Genomic DNA, 19,343 nt, shown 5'->3' with positions numbered 1-19,343 from the left:
AAATTTGAGAGAGGTCCACATGTAGTACCTATATATGTAATATCAAAGCAATCGGACTTACAGTTTTCAACAAGAAGTCGAAAATATCACTTTTTACCAAAAATGACAAAAATATTCACCAAAATTAGAGAATTGAAGATATCATCACAAAATGAACAAATCTGAGAGAGGTCCACATGTAGTACCTATATATGTAATATCAAAGCAATCGGACTTGCGGTTTTTAACAAGAAGTCAAAAATATCACTTTTTACCAAAAATGACAAAAATATTCACCAAAATTAGAGAATTGAAGATATCATCACGAAATAAACAAATCTGAGAGAGGTCCACATGTAGTACATATATATGTAGTATCAAAGCAATTGGACTTGCGATGTTTAACAAGAAGTTGAAAATATCAGTTTTTACCAAAAATGACAAAAATATTCACCAAAATTAGAGAATTAAAGATATCATTACAAAATGAACAAATCTGAGAGAGGTCCACGTGTAGTACCTATATATGTAATATCAAAGCATTTGCACTTGCGGTTTTTAACAAGAAGTCGAAAATATCAGTTTTTACCAAAAATGACAAAAATATTCACCAAAATTAGAGAATTAAAGACATCATTACAAAATGAACAAATCTGAGAGAGGTCCACATGTAGTACCTATATATGTAATATCAAAGCAATTGCACTTGCGGTTTTTAACAAGAAGTCGAAAATATCAGTTTTTACCAAAAATGACAAAAATATTCACCAAAATTAGAGAATTGAAGATATCATCACGAAATGAACAAATCTGAGAGAGATCCACATGTAGTACCTATATATGTAGTATCAAAGCAATTGGACTTGCGGTTTTTAACAAGAAGTCGAAAATATCAGTTTTTACCAAAAATGACAAAAATAATCACCAAAATTAAAGAATTAAAGACATCATTACAAAATGAACAAATCTGAGAGAGGTCCACATGTAGTACCTATATATGTAATATCAAAGCAATTGCACTTGCGGTTTTTAACAAGAAGTCGAAAATATAAGTTTTTACCAAAAATGACAAAAATATTCACCAAAATTAGAGAATTGAAGATATCATCACGAAATGAACAAATCTGAGAGAGGTCCACATGTAGTACCTATATATGTAGTATCAAAGCAATTGGACTTGCGGTTTTTAACAAGAAGTCGAAAATATCAGTTTTTACCAAAAATGACAAAAATAATCACCAAAATTAAAGAATTAAAGATATCATTACAAAATTAACAAATCTGAGAGAGGTCCACATGTAGTACCTATAGATGTAATATCAAAGCAATTGCACTTGCGGTTTTTAACAAGAAGTCGAAAATATCAGTTTTTACCAAAAATGACAAAAATATTCACCAAAATTAGAGAATTAAAGATATCAACATGAAATGAACAAACCTAAGAGAGGTCTACCCAAGGTACATATACACCAAGTATCAAAGCATTTAGGCTTGTAGTTTTCAAGAAGAAGTCGAAAAAGTAAAACATTGACACGGACGACGGACGACGACGACGGACGACGACGGACAATCACTCATATGATAAGCTCCGCTCGACAAAGTCGACAGCGGAGCTAATAAAAAGAAAATTTATGAAAACTGCACCAATATTGGTTGGCTTACAGTAATAGTGCAGTACATTAACAATACTTCGGTTTTAACAGGTGTACATATTTATTTATTTATTTATTTATTTATTGCTTCCCTTTTGTAACAGGGGCTCACTATGTAAACTAGGAGCTGTACCAAATATAAAAAAAAAAAATACATTTCACTCAAAGACTAATGAAAAAAACTTTTGATAGACAAAAAGAAATTAAGTTACATGAATGAAGATAACAAAATATATCAACCATAAACATCTAAAAGTAGCAAAAAAAAAAAAAATAAAAAAAAAAAAAAAAAAATATGAAAACTAAAATATAAGAAGAACCCATTCCATGTATATACATGTATCATTTTCATCAGATTTTGAAAACTATCATTTTTGTAAGATTTGATTATAAATGATGACCGACTTCAGAACCAAATATGTCCATTTGAAGAATGTTGCCTAATGTACGTCATTTTGATAAATAAAAAAAAATGCATCTTTTACTCACTCAGTTGCATGTAGATCACATCAAACAACTCCATGAATAAATCAAAATGATAAGAATTGAAAACTAAACATTATTCTTGAAACAATTGACACACCCATATTTAGTGAACCCATGCACCCACAGCATGTGGATACTGATAGAATGACCCACTACAGCAGGGAATACATTTTACCCTGTTCAAAGCTTCATCACAGAAAAAAATACACTCGCTGTCACCATGGAGACATCTGAGGCATGGCATCTGTGGGTTGAGTTCACTGTTGGGGGCATGCTTTTACAAGGAAGCAATGAAATCGCCATCTGTTACCTTGTCTTAGGGTGACTCACTGATGTGACAGTGGTGTAATGCTTCACCTTCAAGCTATACTATTGAACATAGCACATTTTCTCTGTCAAATAGAGGGACTGTGGTTATTGCTTGTATTTATTTTCAATTCATTGAACTGTTTCAATTTTCTAACATAGCTTATACATATCTCTCGTTCTCAGTTTATTTCGTAGTTGCCATCTTTCCTATAGTACTGTTGAGTTGTCTGCTGACACTAGGAAATAACATAATCTATGTCTAATCAGACACATTTATTTCATAATCTGTTCACCATTCCTCTGAAACTGTCAAATGTAAAGTCAACATTATCACCATCTGGAATGCACTGTTACCTAGAGTCATTCATACATGTACATTTTTTTTTTACAAATGGTGATGTAAGAAGAAAACAAGAAGTGAGTATGTTATATACTGGAGTAGGTGTGTAGTTAAATGAATTTGGAATGGTGTTTGGCATCAGTGTCGGCAAAAAGCTGTTGTATTAAACTGATGTAAATGCAAACCATGACACAAGCAATATGCACCAACATTATGATGATCCATAAATTATTCACTAATTTTTAGTTTTGCGATTTTCGTTGAAATTTGCTAAATTAAATCTGTGTGAATTTATAGAATAACATAGAACTCATTGTTTCCCTGCCAAGTTTGTGAATTTAAAACCATGTGAAATAGCTCAAAGCATCAAAATAAGGAAATTAAATGCCAGTGACAATGGTTTTAAAGTATTTACATGCAGAATGGTATTTGTTATAAGAATTTAAAATTTTGTTTAGGGTAACAGAATTTGTCTTGGTGAATGCAAACCTACGAAATTTAATCATAAATGAAATGATTAAAGTAGAATAACCATTTTTCCATTGCAAGTTAATAGGGACTGTCTGTATAAGTGGAATAGAATCATTTACTTGCCCTACAAGCAAGTCTTGAAGTCCTGGGGCAGCAAGTTAGTAATAAAACTTGCTCACTAATTTACCAACTATTTTGGTTATGACTGAAGTCACTATTAAATGCTAGTCATCTCAAAAAACAATATTTTAATTAAGTTTATGATGTTTTACAGGACTGAAAAGCAAGCAAAATTGTTTGTAGGGCAAATCTGCTTCAATCAATACCAAAGTTATCAGAGAACTAGTGAGAAAGTTTGCTAACTTGCTGCCTAATATATATTTTTGAAACTTGTCTGGTTTTCATTGTAGTATTTTATTTAATGCAAGATGCCTGCCTGTAACAATACAATTATTATGAGGCAGTTTTGTTTCACATTCTCTGACAAAAGCAGATAATTATTTGGTGAGAATGTGCAATTTAATAAACAACAATACCTTAATGATAATGGAGATATAAAATTTAATGTATTTACACACAAGGTGACTTTCAAAGGGTAAAGAGGTTATAAGAGCCTTTCTTGTATGTATTTACTTAAATTATAATTGTATTTACATGTAACTGGCTCCGTCATTCTCAAATTGTTTGTACCAGCTCGTCAATATTAAACAAATATGCCTTGAGCTAGGAGCCATACAATTACTAGCAATCCTCATGTTGAACATTGTGATTACTATTGTAATCATATTTTACCTTACTAAACCCACAGATGGTTAAGTTGCGTAATAAAGTTATTATTATTAATTTGTGATAATGATATAAAACAGGGATATATATCTTTGATACATTATTCACTTTATCCTATGAGAGTGTGAAACAAAATGAAAAGAATTTATCTTATTTTGTTTTGATAATTTTGAATCACCATCCAACAAGTTGAAACTTCAAATAACATGTGGTCAACCCCGACAGACACACTCATGCGGTAAACGAAACAATAAAAAATTAACTCCACACAAAAACCATGTACATTGTGGTTTTGCATCCACAGACAATGAAACTACATTAACATAACAACACAACTGGGAATACAATTCAAATTGTGAACTGAGCACTGTTGAGCATACATAGAATGTCAATTGATATTCAAATCAGATGGGAGTTACTGGAGGTCATGTTATGAACATATGCTAATAAGGGAAGCCGAGTCTGGTATGTGCATGTTAGAAACTGCTGCTGCCACTGCTATTGGCTTTTAAATATAGCAGACAGATTGTTGTACTGGTATTGGTAATACAGACCATAATATTACAAGCAACTGGGGTAAGTGTATTATATATACATGTAGCTATTAAGGTTTAATTTGTGTTAAATCTATTGGTGTGTGTTGGCATGGTCAGGCTATATTCAAATGTTTAATGTACTAAGTGTATTGATTACATAAATACATTTCGGCATGTATTTAACAACTCAGTGCGAGGACAGTGGGGCTTTATGTCATACCACTGGCAATGCTAGTACCTACAGTTGACTAACTGCTACAGTGCAATGCCTGATATGTTCGAGTGGTATGTCAAAGCATTACAACCTATTGTGTTGTAGTTGACTGTGTTTACGGTGTAAAGGGACGCCAAGCTCTGGTATTTGGGGGTCATATAGTATGTTGGATCCCCATCAAGGAGCACACCTATGATTTAGGTATGCCGTATATTTAAAAACACGATTGTTTGAATAGTGTCTGTTCCTTGTAGGAGTGTCTGCTATATCAGTCTACTGAGTACGTTGGTCATCTGGGGTGATCATACTGTTTCACCCCTGCAGAGCTGCTTTAATGCTTGCAACAGAATTATAATATATAAGGTTCATCATGGCATCTCCAATTGGAACTCTCACTTTTAAATGGAATCCAAAGGATTTAGAAATCCGGACTTATTCGGTGGAAAAAACGTTGGAACCTCTCGTACAACAGGTAGGTTGGTGTTGTTTTCATAACTGCTTTATTAATGGGTGTGTCCTACCAGTGAATTATTGTTTCAGTATACAAGATGAACAAAAATATTCTATTGGCTGATTTTCAAGTACATGTATATGTTATTAAAATATATAAACCTTTGCTTTAATTGTGAGTACATAGCTCATTGACTCAAAATGGCAACAATGAGTGTCTGGTGTGATATGGCTGCAGTCAGCTGTCATGACACTGTCATCAAGGCAAGGACATTTGACACTAATATTAATTACATTTGGAGAATAAAATCAGTTTTAAGTACCACAAGTTTAAACTGTTTAATATTAACAATTGAAAATTGCAATTTGTTCTAAATTATAGCGTTAATCTCTCAGGAATGTTGGCTGTAAACAGGAAAACAAGAGGCCACCTTTTACAATTGTTATGCAAATGTTGGTTTTAAAATTGGGACTGTTTGAATTGTCCGAGGAATGCCACCAAATAAAGCCAAAGGAAAGTGTCAATGTTCTTTGTTGACTGGGTTAATACATGCTAAACAAATTTCTGTCAAAACGTGACTATACTCATAACAGTTAATATATGTATAGGCATATTTTACATATTTTTTGGTTGATTTCTAAAATGAAACATGACTGTTGTTTACAGAATGGAAAAAATGCTATAATTTGATACAGGGTTAACTCCCACGCTCAGTTCCATGCAGGGAATTTTATTTCATGATTAGAAATAAGAACAAAATGTTCCAACAATTCCACAACCAGTTTTTTTTCTTTCGTGTCTAATCCCATATGAATGATAAATCACATGTCAAATTATCCAAGCACATGGCCATGCTTAAGGTTTATGGCTTCAAATTGCTGACAGATGTGTTAATGAATGGCCCTGTCATCGCCATGTGACTTTGAAGAGAACCAGTTACAAAATGCTGTTGTACACAAAATATTTGAACTTCAATATATAAGGTTTCTACAACTGCAACCAAGTTGACTAGGTCTCCACAAATTTGTGGATTTTGTAATATTAGATTTGGTTTCAGTTTTCAGCAGACTCCCTGTTGTTTGATGTCTGCCACTTGTTAATGATTTAACCAGGATGGTATGTCAGCAGCTAGCCCACAGCAATAACTAGGTCTTCACAAGCTTTTTAGCTCATAATTTATACAGCTCCTTCACACCCACAGCATTCTGAGGTGTCTGAAATATTAATTTAAATATGTAATAAATTTATTTTATAAAACTTTTGCATTTTGGTTATGACTTGGCTCGTATTATTTCAAAACAAATTAATATGTCTCATAAACTTTACATTTCACTTGTAATTATCTGGTTAATCCAAAATCACCTAAAATCTGTTTTCTGAAATTTGTATTTATTTAAATTTTCTTAATTATGGTGATATTATAAATAATATTATTTAATATCCAACTTTTAGACATAGTTCATATAGTTCAGCATGATAGGAAATTGAATCTTAGTCTGTCAGGTATTGTAAGAGTTAGATGTCCTCATTTTGAATATGACACTGGTGAAAATTAATATTTTAAAATTAATAATGTCTCAAACCACAAACCATGCCACAACTTGCACTACACAGACTGACCCCCTCACCTTAACTCTAGTTTCTGCCTCAAACCATATAATCCTGAACTATTTGTTTCTTAAGTAATTAAAAATGCTGCTTCTATGACAACACTATTACACACCACTATATTACATCAATGCCCAGTATAGTATTTTTGAACTCTGGTTGCCATAGCTACATTTATTAGTTTTCCTTAAAAGTCCGGCTTATATATTATGAAACAATTCTCTACATTTTGGGTTTGAGCTGTTTTATTGTGACAGACAATGACATGTGTAGATGCTATACAAATATTTTAGCAATATCGTACATATTTATTTTTCAGTAAAATGTCTCATAATTCCATGTGTACATATGTATACAGCTGCTTATGATCCTAGTGTGAATTACCCAGGAAACTCAGACTTTTGTTTATTTAATTTAATTTTGAGGATTAAATTATAAATATAAGACGATAACATAAATGTGTCAACACTTTCTCATTACAAAAAATTATGCAAATCCTAGTGTTAATGCTTATCGCTCTTTGCTGGGTGGAGAAAAGGTAGAAGAAACTGCAAATTATTTTCTGGCTTCACCTAATTTTGAGCTAGATTTTTTTTTCAAAATGATGTTCATTTTATTTTGGCTTTTCGCTAAAAATGTGTGATTTTTTTTCTGTAATTTTCCTTTTAGATTTTTTCAAGTTCTTCTTCATAATTATTTCAATGCAGATTTTCTTACCTCCCCATGCAAGTTTGATTCAGAAGGCTATAGAGGCCATTGCTTTCCCTTAAATGCTGCTTGGTCCCCTATAAACCTAGGAAGTCAGATATAGTTGCAACTTGTTAATTGAATTTTTTGATGTCCAAGGGCTATTTGCTTTGGAAAATGGGGTACAAATCAAACTGATGTCGGACATTTTTCAGTATAATGCATATGAATTAACGAAAATTTGTGAAAATAAATACACACAATTCAGTAGGTGAAAATAAATCTGGCTAATAAAAAGAGAAATTTGAGTATTAAAAGGGGAATGGTTGGCCTTAGTCATTCACCTCTGACACAAGAGAAACATAATATTACATCCTGCAACTATCCCAGTTTTATTTATTATTGGGGGGGGGGAGGGGGTTATATGGTAATTATGCATGCTACAAATTTCAAATTCACAGTCATAAATTCACAAGTTAATTTTAGATTCACTTCCTTGACAGATCTTGTCAGTTCTCATTAATTAGAGAGGTACTGGTAATACATACTGATGTATTTTTTGTTGTTGTGTGCATTACATGAATTCTTAAATGTTAAAATGCCAGAAAACTGATAATTTCTTTTCACTCAGTTATTGAAACAATTTAAAAAAGAATCTGGCTGGTGATTTTTTTTTTCATTTCCTTTATCCTAGCTAAGTACTCAAAGCATCTAGCCGACAGTTCATGAGTCTATGGAGTCTTATAGACATAGCTACTATACTGTGAAGCATTATATATTGATGAAAGCAAATGAGAAAATTACATTTTTTCAGGGTATTGAACCTTACCTACTCATATAATCATGATTGAACATGATTAACACTCAAAAGACATTACATATCCCAGAGAAAGTAATGATCTTTGTGTATTTATCTCAACATTATTATAAATTTTGATGAAATTTACATCAGTTACATGCTTTGATTACATTTCTTATTTCAACATTTTTCATCAAGACATTGATCATGATTTAACTAATATAGCAAACAACACGATGTTCAATTTTCATTTCCAATGTACTATAATTAACTCTTGTGTTAAGCTTTCTAATTATTCCAGACCAGCCAATAATGCAGTGATATATTAATTAAGCAAGTTTTAGCCAAATTCTAATTTTGTTCTACTGCACATACATGTATGCACAATGAATTATGGGAGAGAACTTATCATACTGGAAAATCACTAATGGAAATTTTTGAAATATTTTAACATTCTCAGAATTCATATCATTAATAAAGTATTACTTTTTATCCCATGTCACCAAGAAAATTTTAGCCATTTTTCATGTCATTTCAGACTCTTTTGTTTCTCCAAAAATTTACCCCAATATTTTTTTCATTTTCAATATTCTAACGGCATTAACCTATAATAATAAAGTATATACTCTTTAATTTGGCCCGAACCTCCTTAACAGAAAATAGTTGACATGAAAGCATATAAAACAGCTGCAATTTCTGAAGATTTTTAAAGAGATTAAGTCATGTTCAATATGGATTCATGCCACACATGTAACATGTGCATACAAAATATTGTGTTACATGATTTGAACATGTGCTGCATGGTCACTGCCTTTTAAATTTAAAAATACATTTTTAATCAGCTGGGTATGAATGACCTCTATTTTTTATTTCAGCAAATTTGTAAATTTTAATTAGGACTTTTTTAATTCTTCTTTTATTAATTCCAAGCAAAACATATTTCTTGTTATAATATTATCTCGCAAATTAAATCTGCTATATTCAATTTTAATAATTTTTTAGTTTTTGATTATGTCGTACAAACAAAATTACTTATTTTTTTTATTATTTGATAACAAATTACATAACAGACTTCTGTATTTCATAACTGGACATTATGAAATATTTTTGTAATGAATTTTGTTGAATACCTTAAATATTGGCCGATATATTTGTCCATTGAATATGTCATCCCCACTGGGATCAATCAATCATTCAGACAGCTAATTTTAAAGAAGATATCCATTAGAAATAAGAAAATGATAGCACCAAGCAGTGATCACCTGAATACAAATTACTCCCAAAGTAAACTTAAAAGCTTTTAGTTGAATGATGAATATATAATATTTAACATGTATCTTGCCTGAAATTAATAATTCAGTATTATAATATTAAAAGTATTAACCTTTCTGGTTTAAAACACATAATTTTACATCACAACACGGATGATTCCTCTAGAGCTAGTATGTGAAACAATAAAACATAATCTTTGACCATATAAGAAGTACAATGCATGACAAATACCCGGTAACACAAATTTGATTGGACTTGGTTGTAGATTTGCAACTTCACGAATTACCTAGCACTTTTGTGTAGAGAGTCTTGATGACAAAATAAACTGCAGTTGCAATATATTCTGTGCACAAATGGGACTCCTTTTTATACTTAAGCGTCTGGCAAGCAGAATAAGGGGTTAATGCATAAGACTGTGCTGTGAGTATGACCCCTAAAGGTCACACATCCTGGCACTTTCTAGGGGTTAGAGGTGTACCAGTATACCAACAATAATTTCCAATATTATTATACCTCAATTTTTGCCATGTTAAACTGTTTATAGACATCAGGGAAAATTTAGTGGTTCCATTTCTTGAAAAATTTCATTCTCTCTGACCTTCAGGGTTCATATAAAAAGCATATTTTATTACAAATTACATAACCTCAAAAATATGTAGCTATGGTTTGTTTGTGAGTAGCAACACCTTCAACTCTGTAACATAAATCACACGAGTAAACACTGTCATTAGTATGTTTTTATTGTTTGGAGTGTCTTGTACATATAAATTGGGTCACAGGTCAACAGTGGAAAATGTAACATAAGCCAGTGGTGTTTTAAATTAGAAATAAATATTTTATGATATTTTTCAAAACGTGATGTAATGGCTTTCAAGATGGCAAACTGTTGATATACAACTAATGGAATATATGATTATAATCATTTCTAAATAAATAAATGCACTTATGGTCTATACATAACAGGTCTCAGTAAACTCTCAAAAGACCACACAGCAAAAACATGAAATGCCTGGCTAAGATACCTACCGTACTCTGGTTTACAATTTATAATTATTGGTTGCCATGTAACATATTTGTTTTCCATAACCAAGTCAGTCAAATTGACAATTTTACTGTCAAATTCAGTTTACTTGTTCACAAGTTTACTAGATTTTGTTATGAACACTGTACCCAGGATCATTAAATACATGTTAATTGCCACCCCCTCCCTCAACACATTATTTTTAATTAATCCCAGTATTATACCGGTAAATCATTGCACAGAGAAAAACGTGCACTGGCTCAAAATTACCATCTTTATTTATTAATGCAATTTGGGAAGTTATTTCTCTTTAAATATCTGGACAGGATATGCAGCCCTTGAAATGATATCACCAATTGCTGGTATTTTCAATTGATCTCTTTATCTTAGGCAAATATATATTATTGGCTTATCACAGATATGTATGTATTCATGTCAAACTTTGAAGTAGGTTGAGGTTACATTATGCAGCTAGACATTAAAACATACATGTTCCTTTATAAATTCTGAATTTGTTATTAGTCTTTAACTTAAATTGACAATAATTTTCAAACTCAGTTATCCACTACTATATTTTTTCAACTTAAAGAGAATTGTTTCTCAGTCTCTTTGTTATGATTAGTGACATGCACATTTCAATATGACATTGAATTAAAACTAGTTAGATGCACTCATTCTGGAAAATGAATCTGGGAAACTTCTAAGCCCCAAACAATTAAAAAATATTATACAGTAAGAAATGGATTAATCAAATAAATATGAATTAAAAATTATAAAAATATGAAGGAGTTAAATAGTTTGAGAATCACTAAATTGTAGACCAAATTCTACAAAACTAGTGATTTTTGGTGATTACCAATTACTATGAAAACACAATGCCTGCTGACGCCATTTTTGCCTGTTTATTTCTGAAAAATGTATGAAAAATTGTAAAAAAAAAAAAATCTGTGAGGCAATGGTTTCAAATTGATGCACATGATGACAAAATGCAAACCTGTTTTTTGTTTGTGGCCTGAGGCAACTGATATTACTGACAAGGCCCATAATTATTTGAATTGCACAGAAAAAATTAAGATTTGTTTAGGTACACTTTTATGATTTAAATAATAATAATGTAAAAATTTAACTAAACAAAAACGAGGGGTTTCTATTGGCCAATTGAATATCACTGGAACATTTTCAAATGAAGTTGCGTACTACACTCGTTCACAGTCCCTCAGGTGATGAGAGACTGTGACTTGTTGACTGGCTGGTTTGATTCAACAGCTGCCATCAAAATTTATAAATCTTTACAAAGATGAAGTAATGCCTTTGTTGCACCAAGAGTAACTACTAGTAAATGTTTTAGACACAAATTATTTTTTCTAAATTTATTCACCTTAATTATTACAGAAATGTATAATTGTTCAGATCATTCTGCCATGCTAATTTAGTAACTGTATTGTTTAATGTTTACATGTGATTAATTATTCAAGAGATTGGATTTGATCAAATAAAAAGTAAACATAGTTCATCTTATACTTTACATGCTAACTTCCAAGCACAATGAAAATGTTCTTCTCTTAGTACTGTACCTAGTAGTAGTGTGTCTTTTATGTGATTTAGTTACTTCTTTTTGTTATACTTTTATTACAATTAGCTAAAATTGAGATGTAGTTTCACAATACGGCGTAATAAAGTTATTATTATTAATTTAATCACAGTAATCTCATTCAAAATCAAGTTACAATATTCTCAAAGACGGAGCAGCTGAGCTATGTCACGATCCCCCAAATGTTGCCAGGACCAATCACAAACAAAAATAGACAATGAATTTTGGGATTAACACCTCTGATTTCCCCCACGCTAACCAACTTTCCACCACACTAATGAAAAAATCTTTTGTCTTTTACTGACTTCCTGTTCCGGTCCGTCTTTGAGAATTGCTGGTTTCAGACCTTTACCATACTAGAAACCATTGTATTACTACTGTCATCACTGGTTTATCAAAACACATAAACTCATACAATTTACAGATACAGTTATGCATTTTACATATGTATGTGAACATAATATGTTTGGACTTCAGTATTCTGAGAGAACCCACATAAAACCTTGAGCCAGAACTTCTGAGAATTCCTTACTAGACTATATGATATTGCAAGAGAAATTCTAAATATTTTGAAAGACATCAAGGCATACAGGTTGGGGAATCCAGGCGTATGTGGCCTGCGCAGCCTCTGTGAATTTCTGTTCTTGTGTTATACATGTACAATCCAGTCAACATAATAGTCACATTGTTATACACATACTTCACACATTCCTGTAACATATTATTAGGCAAACTTGTCTAATAATAAAAGTATGTACATACTGGAGTGGTATTTACATATGTTGAATATTAGTTCAGAAACAAAAATACCACAAGAGCTTACCTATTATCATAAATTAAGCAGCCAGAATATTATCAGTTTCATAATTCAATGATTAAATTTGCCACGTTCTCTGGTTGCTTAGCAACCATATGCATTAAAAGGGGGGGGGGTCTATCTGTGTAGGTTCACAACTGGTCAGCAGGAATATATAATTTCAGGAAGATATTTTTCTACACCCACAAGTTATGGTTATTTACCGAATATATTGATTCTGTATTGTATGCATTACATTTAAAAATTCCACAGTTTTCGTAAAATATGAAATACACAAAAGTAATACACACACAATGAAGTTGGACAAAATATAATTTATAAATAACATCTTGATATCTGTGGGGAACAACACCTTGTATGTATATTCTACAATAGAGCCTGAACTTCAGAGTTGAGAAAACATCAATTTCCAAGGCCACAATTTATAAAATGGCTGTTGCAAATAAGAATAACATAACATGCTAGGGGTATTTGTCTATTGGTTAGAGTTCATCTCAGGTTTTTTTTTTTAATGTCCAACATATTTAATATTTTTTATTAATTGTATTCATCCGTCACGTTCCTGATCCATTATATTTGTTTCTTATTAAAAGTTCTGATTACAATCCAATACAGGTGACTACTTTGGTCAATACAAAAGGTGCTTCAAGAAAAAAGAAAGGCAAGTCTAAAAGAGCCCATGTACTGGTTGCAGCAGTTGACAAAGCTACACAGAAATTCATTGAGAAAGGAGAAGAAATTGCCAATGAAAATCCTGGAGTACAAAGAGAAATGTTGGCAGCCGTTGATGAAGTCAGAAAAACAGGTATTGTATTTTGATAAAATTTGATGCAAACTATTCACAGATCGAATATTTGCAAGCGTATGCAATGCATGGAAAAATAATTAAAATCAGACAGAGAAGAAAAACAAAACAAAATGGGCGACTAACTCTTACCGGGTAATGGGGAAGCAATACAACGTCATATATTTATATATTTTTATTAGACGCATAAAATCCTTAGGAAAGGATAAAAAGGGTCTTACAGAAAGAAATTAAAAAAAAAAAAAACTACAATCTAAAAAGACATAAGACAGACAAGTTATTATTATCATTTCATTCTGCAGGTGAAAATATGAGAGTAGCATCAAGTGATTTTGCCGACGACCCATGTTCGTCTGCTAAACGCGCTACCATGGTAAGAGCTGCCAGAGCTTTGCTGTCTGCTGTTACCAGACTTCTCATTTTGGCGGATATGGTCGATGTACAACTTCTTCTGCGAAGTCTAAGAATTGTGAGTATTCAATATTTAGAAATTGTGACAACAATTTGTTAATAATTTACCTTGAAAATATGGAGAAAACTGGTTTCCAAGTGCAAGTAACTTGAAAAACAATGCGCAGGCACAAATTTAAGCTGGAAAATAAAATAAAGTTCACCGCACATACCACTTCCGGGTCAAAGTTCATATTTGAACTTTTCGATGGAGTTTTCTCAGAGATTGGTTTAGCATGTAAACAATGGCAATATTTCATTGGGATGTCTCATTCAATGGACAATACCGATCCCTGCTAGGCGAATCGTAGGTTTAAGAAACCATGCAGCCGACTGTGTAAGACGTTGTCAAACCATGTAGGTATATGTTGAAAAAAAAAACACAGTTTGTTTTGAGATCCGGGCTGTAACTTTTGCTTCAATCAGCCTAGTAGACATTCCTTCTACAGTCACTTATAACTCAAAATAAACCTATTTCCAGTGTTTTAGAACATTCTTAGTTTGCTTTGCAAGTGACTGTGATTCATATAACAGCTCATTTATACGCAATATTTTAAGTAATAAAAAATAGATTATCAAAAAGTGTTTGCATATTTTTTTCAAAAACGTATCAATATTTTACTCTATGACACATAAAGTGTGGGGTTATTAGATTAATTTTCAGTTTACTTTCTTACTGGATTAAAAACAATAGTTTAGTTTTTTAAACAACAAAGACAGTAGCATCCTATGATTCCATGGTGGATTGTGTAAATTTCAAACGTAAACTTTTGCTTTGAACGCTCCGATTAGCATCCCAAGAGATGTTGAAGAAAAGACATCAGTTGTCTGTCCCTCTATTTTCAATTTTCAATATCTATGGTTTAACAAAATCTTTGTTATTGTCATTCGAACATGTACATTTGAACTTATCTGAGAAATTATTAACAAATCAATTTCTGTGCTATTAATATCTAGATGATGTTCCCCAAATTAAAATAAACAAACTAATTTTTTCAGTATCTGTATTACATTGTTCTCATTTAACCTAGTTTGACCGTCATGAGCCATAACAACATGGCTTCGTTTACAGGGTATTGTTTTAACTCTAAATCCGTGTTCACACATATCTCATCTCTGTGTTTAAAGCAGTGAGCCAAGACCTTTCACACTGAGCTAAACTAGCCCAGGTCAACTGAACACTGGGTTAATCTGACACATGTTTTTTTTGACTGTCAGTTATAATTGACATTTGGTCACACACTGCATTTTTGTACGCTTGTAAACACATACCAATGTTTCATGACTATAATGGTACTGTACTACACAGTACACATGCCTGAAAGAGTCATTAGCAAATAACAACATATAATCACACCATAACTTATTTCAATCAACCAATTGTATTTGTAAAAAGAAATATAATTCATTAATACATGATTAGGAAAATTAAAAAAAAGCTATTTTATTAAAATATCAAATCGTGTATGGCGTCCATACTGGATTCTTTTGCAATGATACACTTTAAACCATTTATTTTATCTATAGGTGAAAGAAGATTTGAGAGGTATAAAGGACGCACGTACTGAACATGAATTGGATTCCAGATACAAAGCATATAGACAAGATGCAAACGTACTCAATAAGATGACTGGTGGCAGACAAGCAGTAAGTATTATTACCCTGTGAAATGAAAGGGTTGTTAACGCTACGAATACCAGAGTCGAATTTTGCCAACTTTCACAAAATAAACCTGTATAATTTCGACCAAAACTGTTATCAAGACCTGTGGTTAATGTGCAATTACTGTGCATTTCATGAATAAATGAATTTATTTTATAATTATTTCATAAATTTATAATGGTGATTGAAAACAACTTGACCAATCACATGCCTAAGCAGATAAATACAGCTTATATAGAATTACATTCATTTAACGCTTGCTTTCCCAAATGTAGATACATTTTGCAATTCAATGTTCCGTGCTAAACAAAAGTGTTGTACTTGTATGTGCATTCTTTTAAATTTATTTCAGTGAAAAAATCACTGTAATTTCAAGCATTTTTAACTAATTTGATGAGATTTATCTCCTGCGTTTATGACAGTAACTCAGGCAATAATTGAAGGAAACCTGCAAAAAATTATGGATAATAGAAATTACCAAATGGCCTCTATGCCAGTGAAAGCATTTTCTTTGAATTTGAATAAATCATGAGAATAACTCTGGATAAATGTTTTATAAATGTCTATAAAACAAATTCATGCCTTCATGAAATGCATAGTATATTATTTTGGTCCTAAATTGACAATAAAATTACAAAAATATGCACAACATGTTGAAATAAAATTAAGACAAGAATATGGTGTTCTTAGGGTTAACTACAGGAATGTCACCTGCCTTGTGTAGGTACACCAAAGAATACAAGAAAACCATGTCCTGATGCCACACAGCATGAAGATACATGTAGGTTGTTGTGAATTTCATGATTTGAACACCACAGTGGCATTTAGGAAAAAAAACCTTCCATTCCCGCTAGTCTTTCAACTCACCTATGTAATGTATATAAAATGAAATGATGTGTTTGCTTTCTATTTTCTAAACCTGCAAATCACCATATATTACTTCAGCAGCTGGTCAAAGTTTGACTATATACTTAAATATGCTTCTAATTCCTAACATACTTTCACATATGTACCACACTCTTTTTTTGATGTCTGTTTGTGCTATAAGAACTTAATTCTCAAAAGCTTAAAGAAAATCTCTGTAATCTGCTTAATAATCTGTAATAAGACCAATTTTAACTGAGGATTGTTGAGTCACAGAAAATACGAAATATTGTAGCAGTGTTTCTTTTTAACCCTAATCCTACCAAATCATTCAAAACTATACAGGGCTGGTACAATCAGGGTTAAATAAAGAGACAAGGATTTTGTCAAATTTAGTTGTTGTGAAAATTCATTTGTTTACAGTACTATGATTTAACCAATAAATGTTTGATATTAGAAACGTTTGCATTTCAATCTCTTCGAAGATTTGTGGTGACTGAAGTTAGCAAAAGACTGCACTGTCTGAAGAACCTCTACAACATTTTCAGTGATGGAAAATTCCACAAAGAAATTCACAAAAATGTTGTCTCTCTCAAAACCAAAGTGGTGTGATATATGGTGACTTTAAAGGTCTTTATAGTTTTGATAAGTCTTGTTTTGACTTGTACATCTTGTGACAAAACTGTTTTTATCTGTAGGACTTGAAAGATGCCGGACACCGTGAACAATTGGCCGCAGCTAGAGCTGATCTTCAGAAACATGGTACAATGCTTCTCACTTCATCAAAGGTGATAATTTATTTTTATTATAAGAAGTTATCATGAGAAAACTGAACAGTTTGCACTCGGGCAATACTGGATTGCATTTACCCCAGCATAATCCAAATATTATGAAGGCAGACCTCCATAACACATAAACATATTACTAGTATTCTATTGCATTTGCTCCCAGCTGTATAATTAAATTAAATAACATTATGAACCTGAAAGTACTTTTGTGGACGAGAATAATCTAAAGTTAAAATTTTTAATTTTAAATAACTCACACAACAGTTACTCAGTAAAATTATAGAATTCTAAATAAGATGAGATGAGATAATTTTATTAACACATAACAACTCTTGGAAAGAATGAAAAGGATTACAATACAATAAAAAAAAGTACACCAAATGCACTTTAAAAAAAATATGACATTTAAGGTACGTGTTGCTGTCTAAGTTGCATACATACATGTACTGATATGAACTACGCAAGCGATATTGACATGTCATGAGTGGCTATGAGAACATAAGTGCATCAATACATTAATAAATGGACCAAGTTCTTCTTCACATGTTGTATTGATTTCAGTACCGAGTGAATCATTGTGTTTGATATTTGCATTTGATATTTTGTGCTCTCAAAATTGTTAAATGAGCAAAGAAATGCGGGTGACAAAATACTGAATTACCTTCCGGTAACATTATATTCCTTGCACATTGTGATATCACAGAATTGGCTGTTTAACTGACATTTACAAACTCTGGCTAGAGAGATAGCAGAAAAATTGTGCAAATATTTTTTTCCTTCACTTAGTTTAATATATATATTTTTTTCCGGGATGATTTTGCTGTAAATAGTTGTTTTTATTTTCCTCTAATAAATTAGAATGTATTTTAATTACATAAAATAGTTTGTTTTTTTCACCCCCCACCATGAGTTTCTAAATGTCATCCCTTCAGTACGAAGGGAATTCATGGCATGATTTCATCAATTTGTTTCATTTTCTGCATAATACTGTTTTATTTAATTATTTTATTATAAAAAATTACCACAAGGCGGCACTCACACTTCACGATATGGCACAGTCACCTTATTTCCACACTGTTATTTTGCATAATCATATTTCCGTTTCAAGAAGTATACAAACCTCTTATAATTTCTATACTTAATAATTTCAGGCTTATATCCATCATCCTGAGGTAGCAGCAGCCAGAGAGAACAAAGACTATGTTGTCAAACAGTTAAGTGATGCAGTAAACAAAATATCTGATGTGGCTCAAGCTACCGGAAAATCTAAACCCGATCCAACTATCTCCAGTCCAGGTGAACTTGCTGCAGCATTGGAAGAATTAGATGTAAGAATTATTTAGTTGCCTCAAGGAACTTTGCACTTTTAATAAAACACTCTTCATTTGTTTTATATTTTTATTCTACATAAAAAAAAAATTTCTATATTATTTCAAACTACACAGAGAGAAGTTCTAATGAGTCCTGGTGATTACAAAGAGAGACGCACGAGGCCATCTCTAGAAGAGAAACTGGAAGGTATAATAAGCGCTGCCGCATTGATGGCGGATTCTTCCTGTACTCGTGATGATACTAGAGAAAGGATTATACAGGAATGTAACAATGTGAGACAAGCTTTACAGGATTTACTGTCAGAGTATCTTGCTTGTGTAAGTACCATGATAAATTATGCTCAAACCAAAACCAAAATCCTATCTAGTTACTCGAACCAAAACTCCTCGATCACTACAAATAAACTTATGTGAACTGAATAAT

The 19,343-nt window shown here is 31.9% G+C and overlaps 1 protein-coding gene across 1 annotated transcript in view; it reads left to right on the top strand.

Annotated features, from left to right (window-relative positions):
• The first annotated feature begins 4,441 nt into the window (after positions 1–4,441).
• The window catches only part of LOC100370455 (catenin alpha-2-like), a 41,122-nt gene continuing 26,220 nt past the window's right edge, over positions 4,442–19,343 (top strand). Inside the window, exons 1-8 of the mRNA XM_085504440.1 lie at positions 4,442–4,599; positions 5,028–5,245; positions 13,635–13,824; positions 14,127–14,293; positions 15,802–15,921; positions 17,499–17,588; positions 18,740–18,916; positions 19,034–19,237. Of these exons, the coding sequence (XP_085360566.1) occupies positions 5,144–5,245; positions 13,635–13,824; positions 14,127–14,293; positions 15,802–15,921; positions 17,499–17,588; positions 18,740–18,916; positions 19,034–19,237 (1,050 nt within the window). The 5' untranslated portion in view covers positions 4,442–4,599; positions 5,028–5,143. The remainder of the gene's footprint in view (positions 4,600–5,027; positions 5,246–13,634; positions 13,825–14,126; positions 14,294–15,801; positions 15,922–17,498; positions 17,589–18,739; positions 18,917–19,033; positions 19,238–19,343) is intronic.

The sequence above is a fragment of the Saccoglossus kowalevskii genome, chromosome 10 (assembly GCF_978046115.1).
Source record: "Saccoglossus kowalevskii chromosome 10, keSacKowa6.1, whole genome shotgun sequence".
Taxonomy (NCBI): Eukaryota; Metazoa; Hemichordata; class Enteropneusta; family Harrimaniidae; genus Saccoglossus; species Saccoglossus kowalevskii.
The sequence above is the reverse complement of the archived record's forward strand: the minus strand, read 5'-3'. Positions and strand labels throughout refer to the sequence as shown.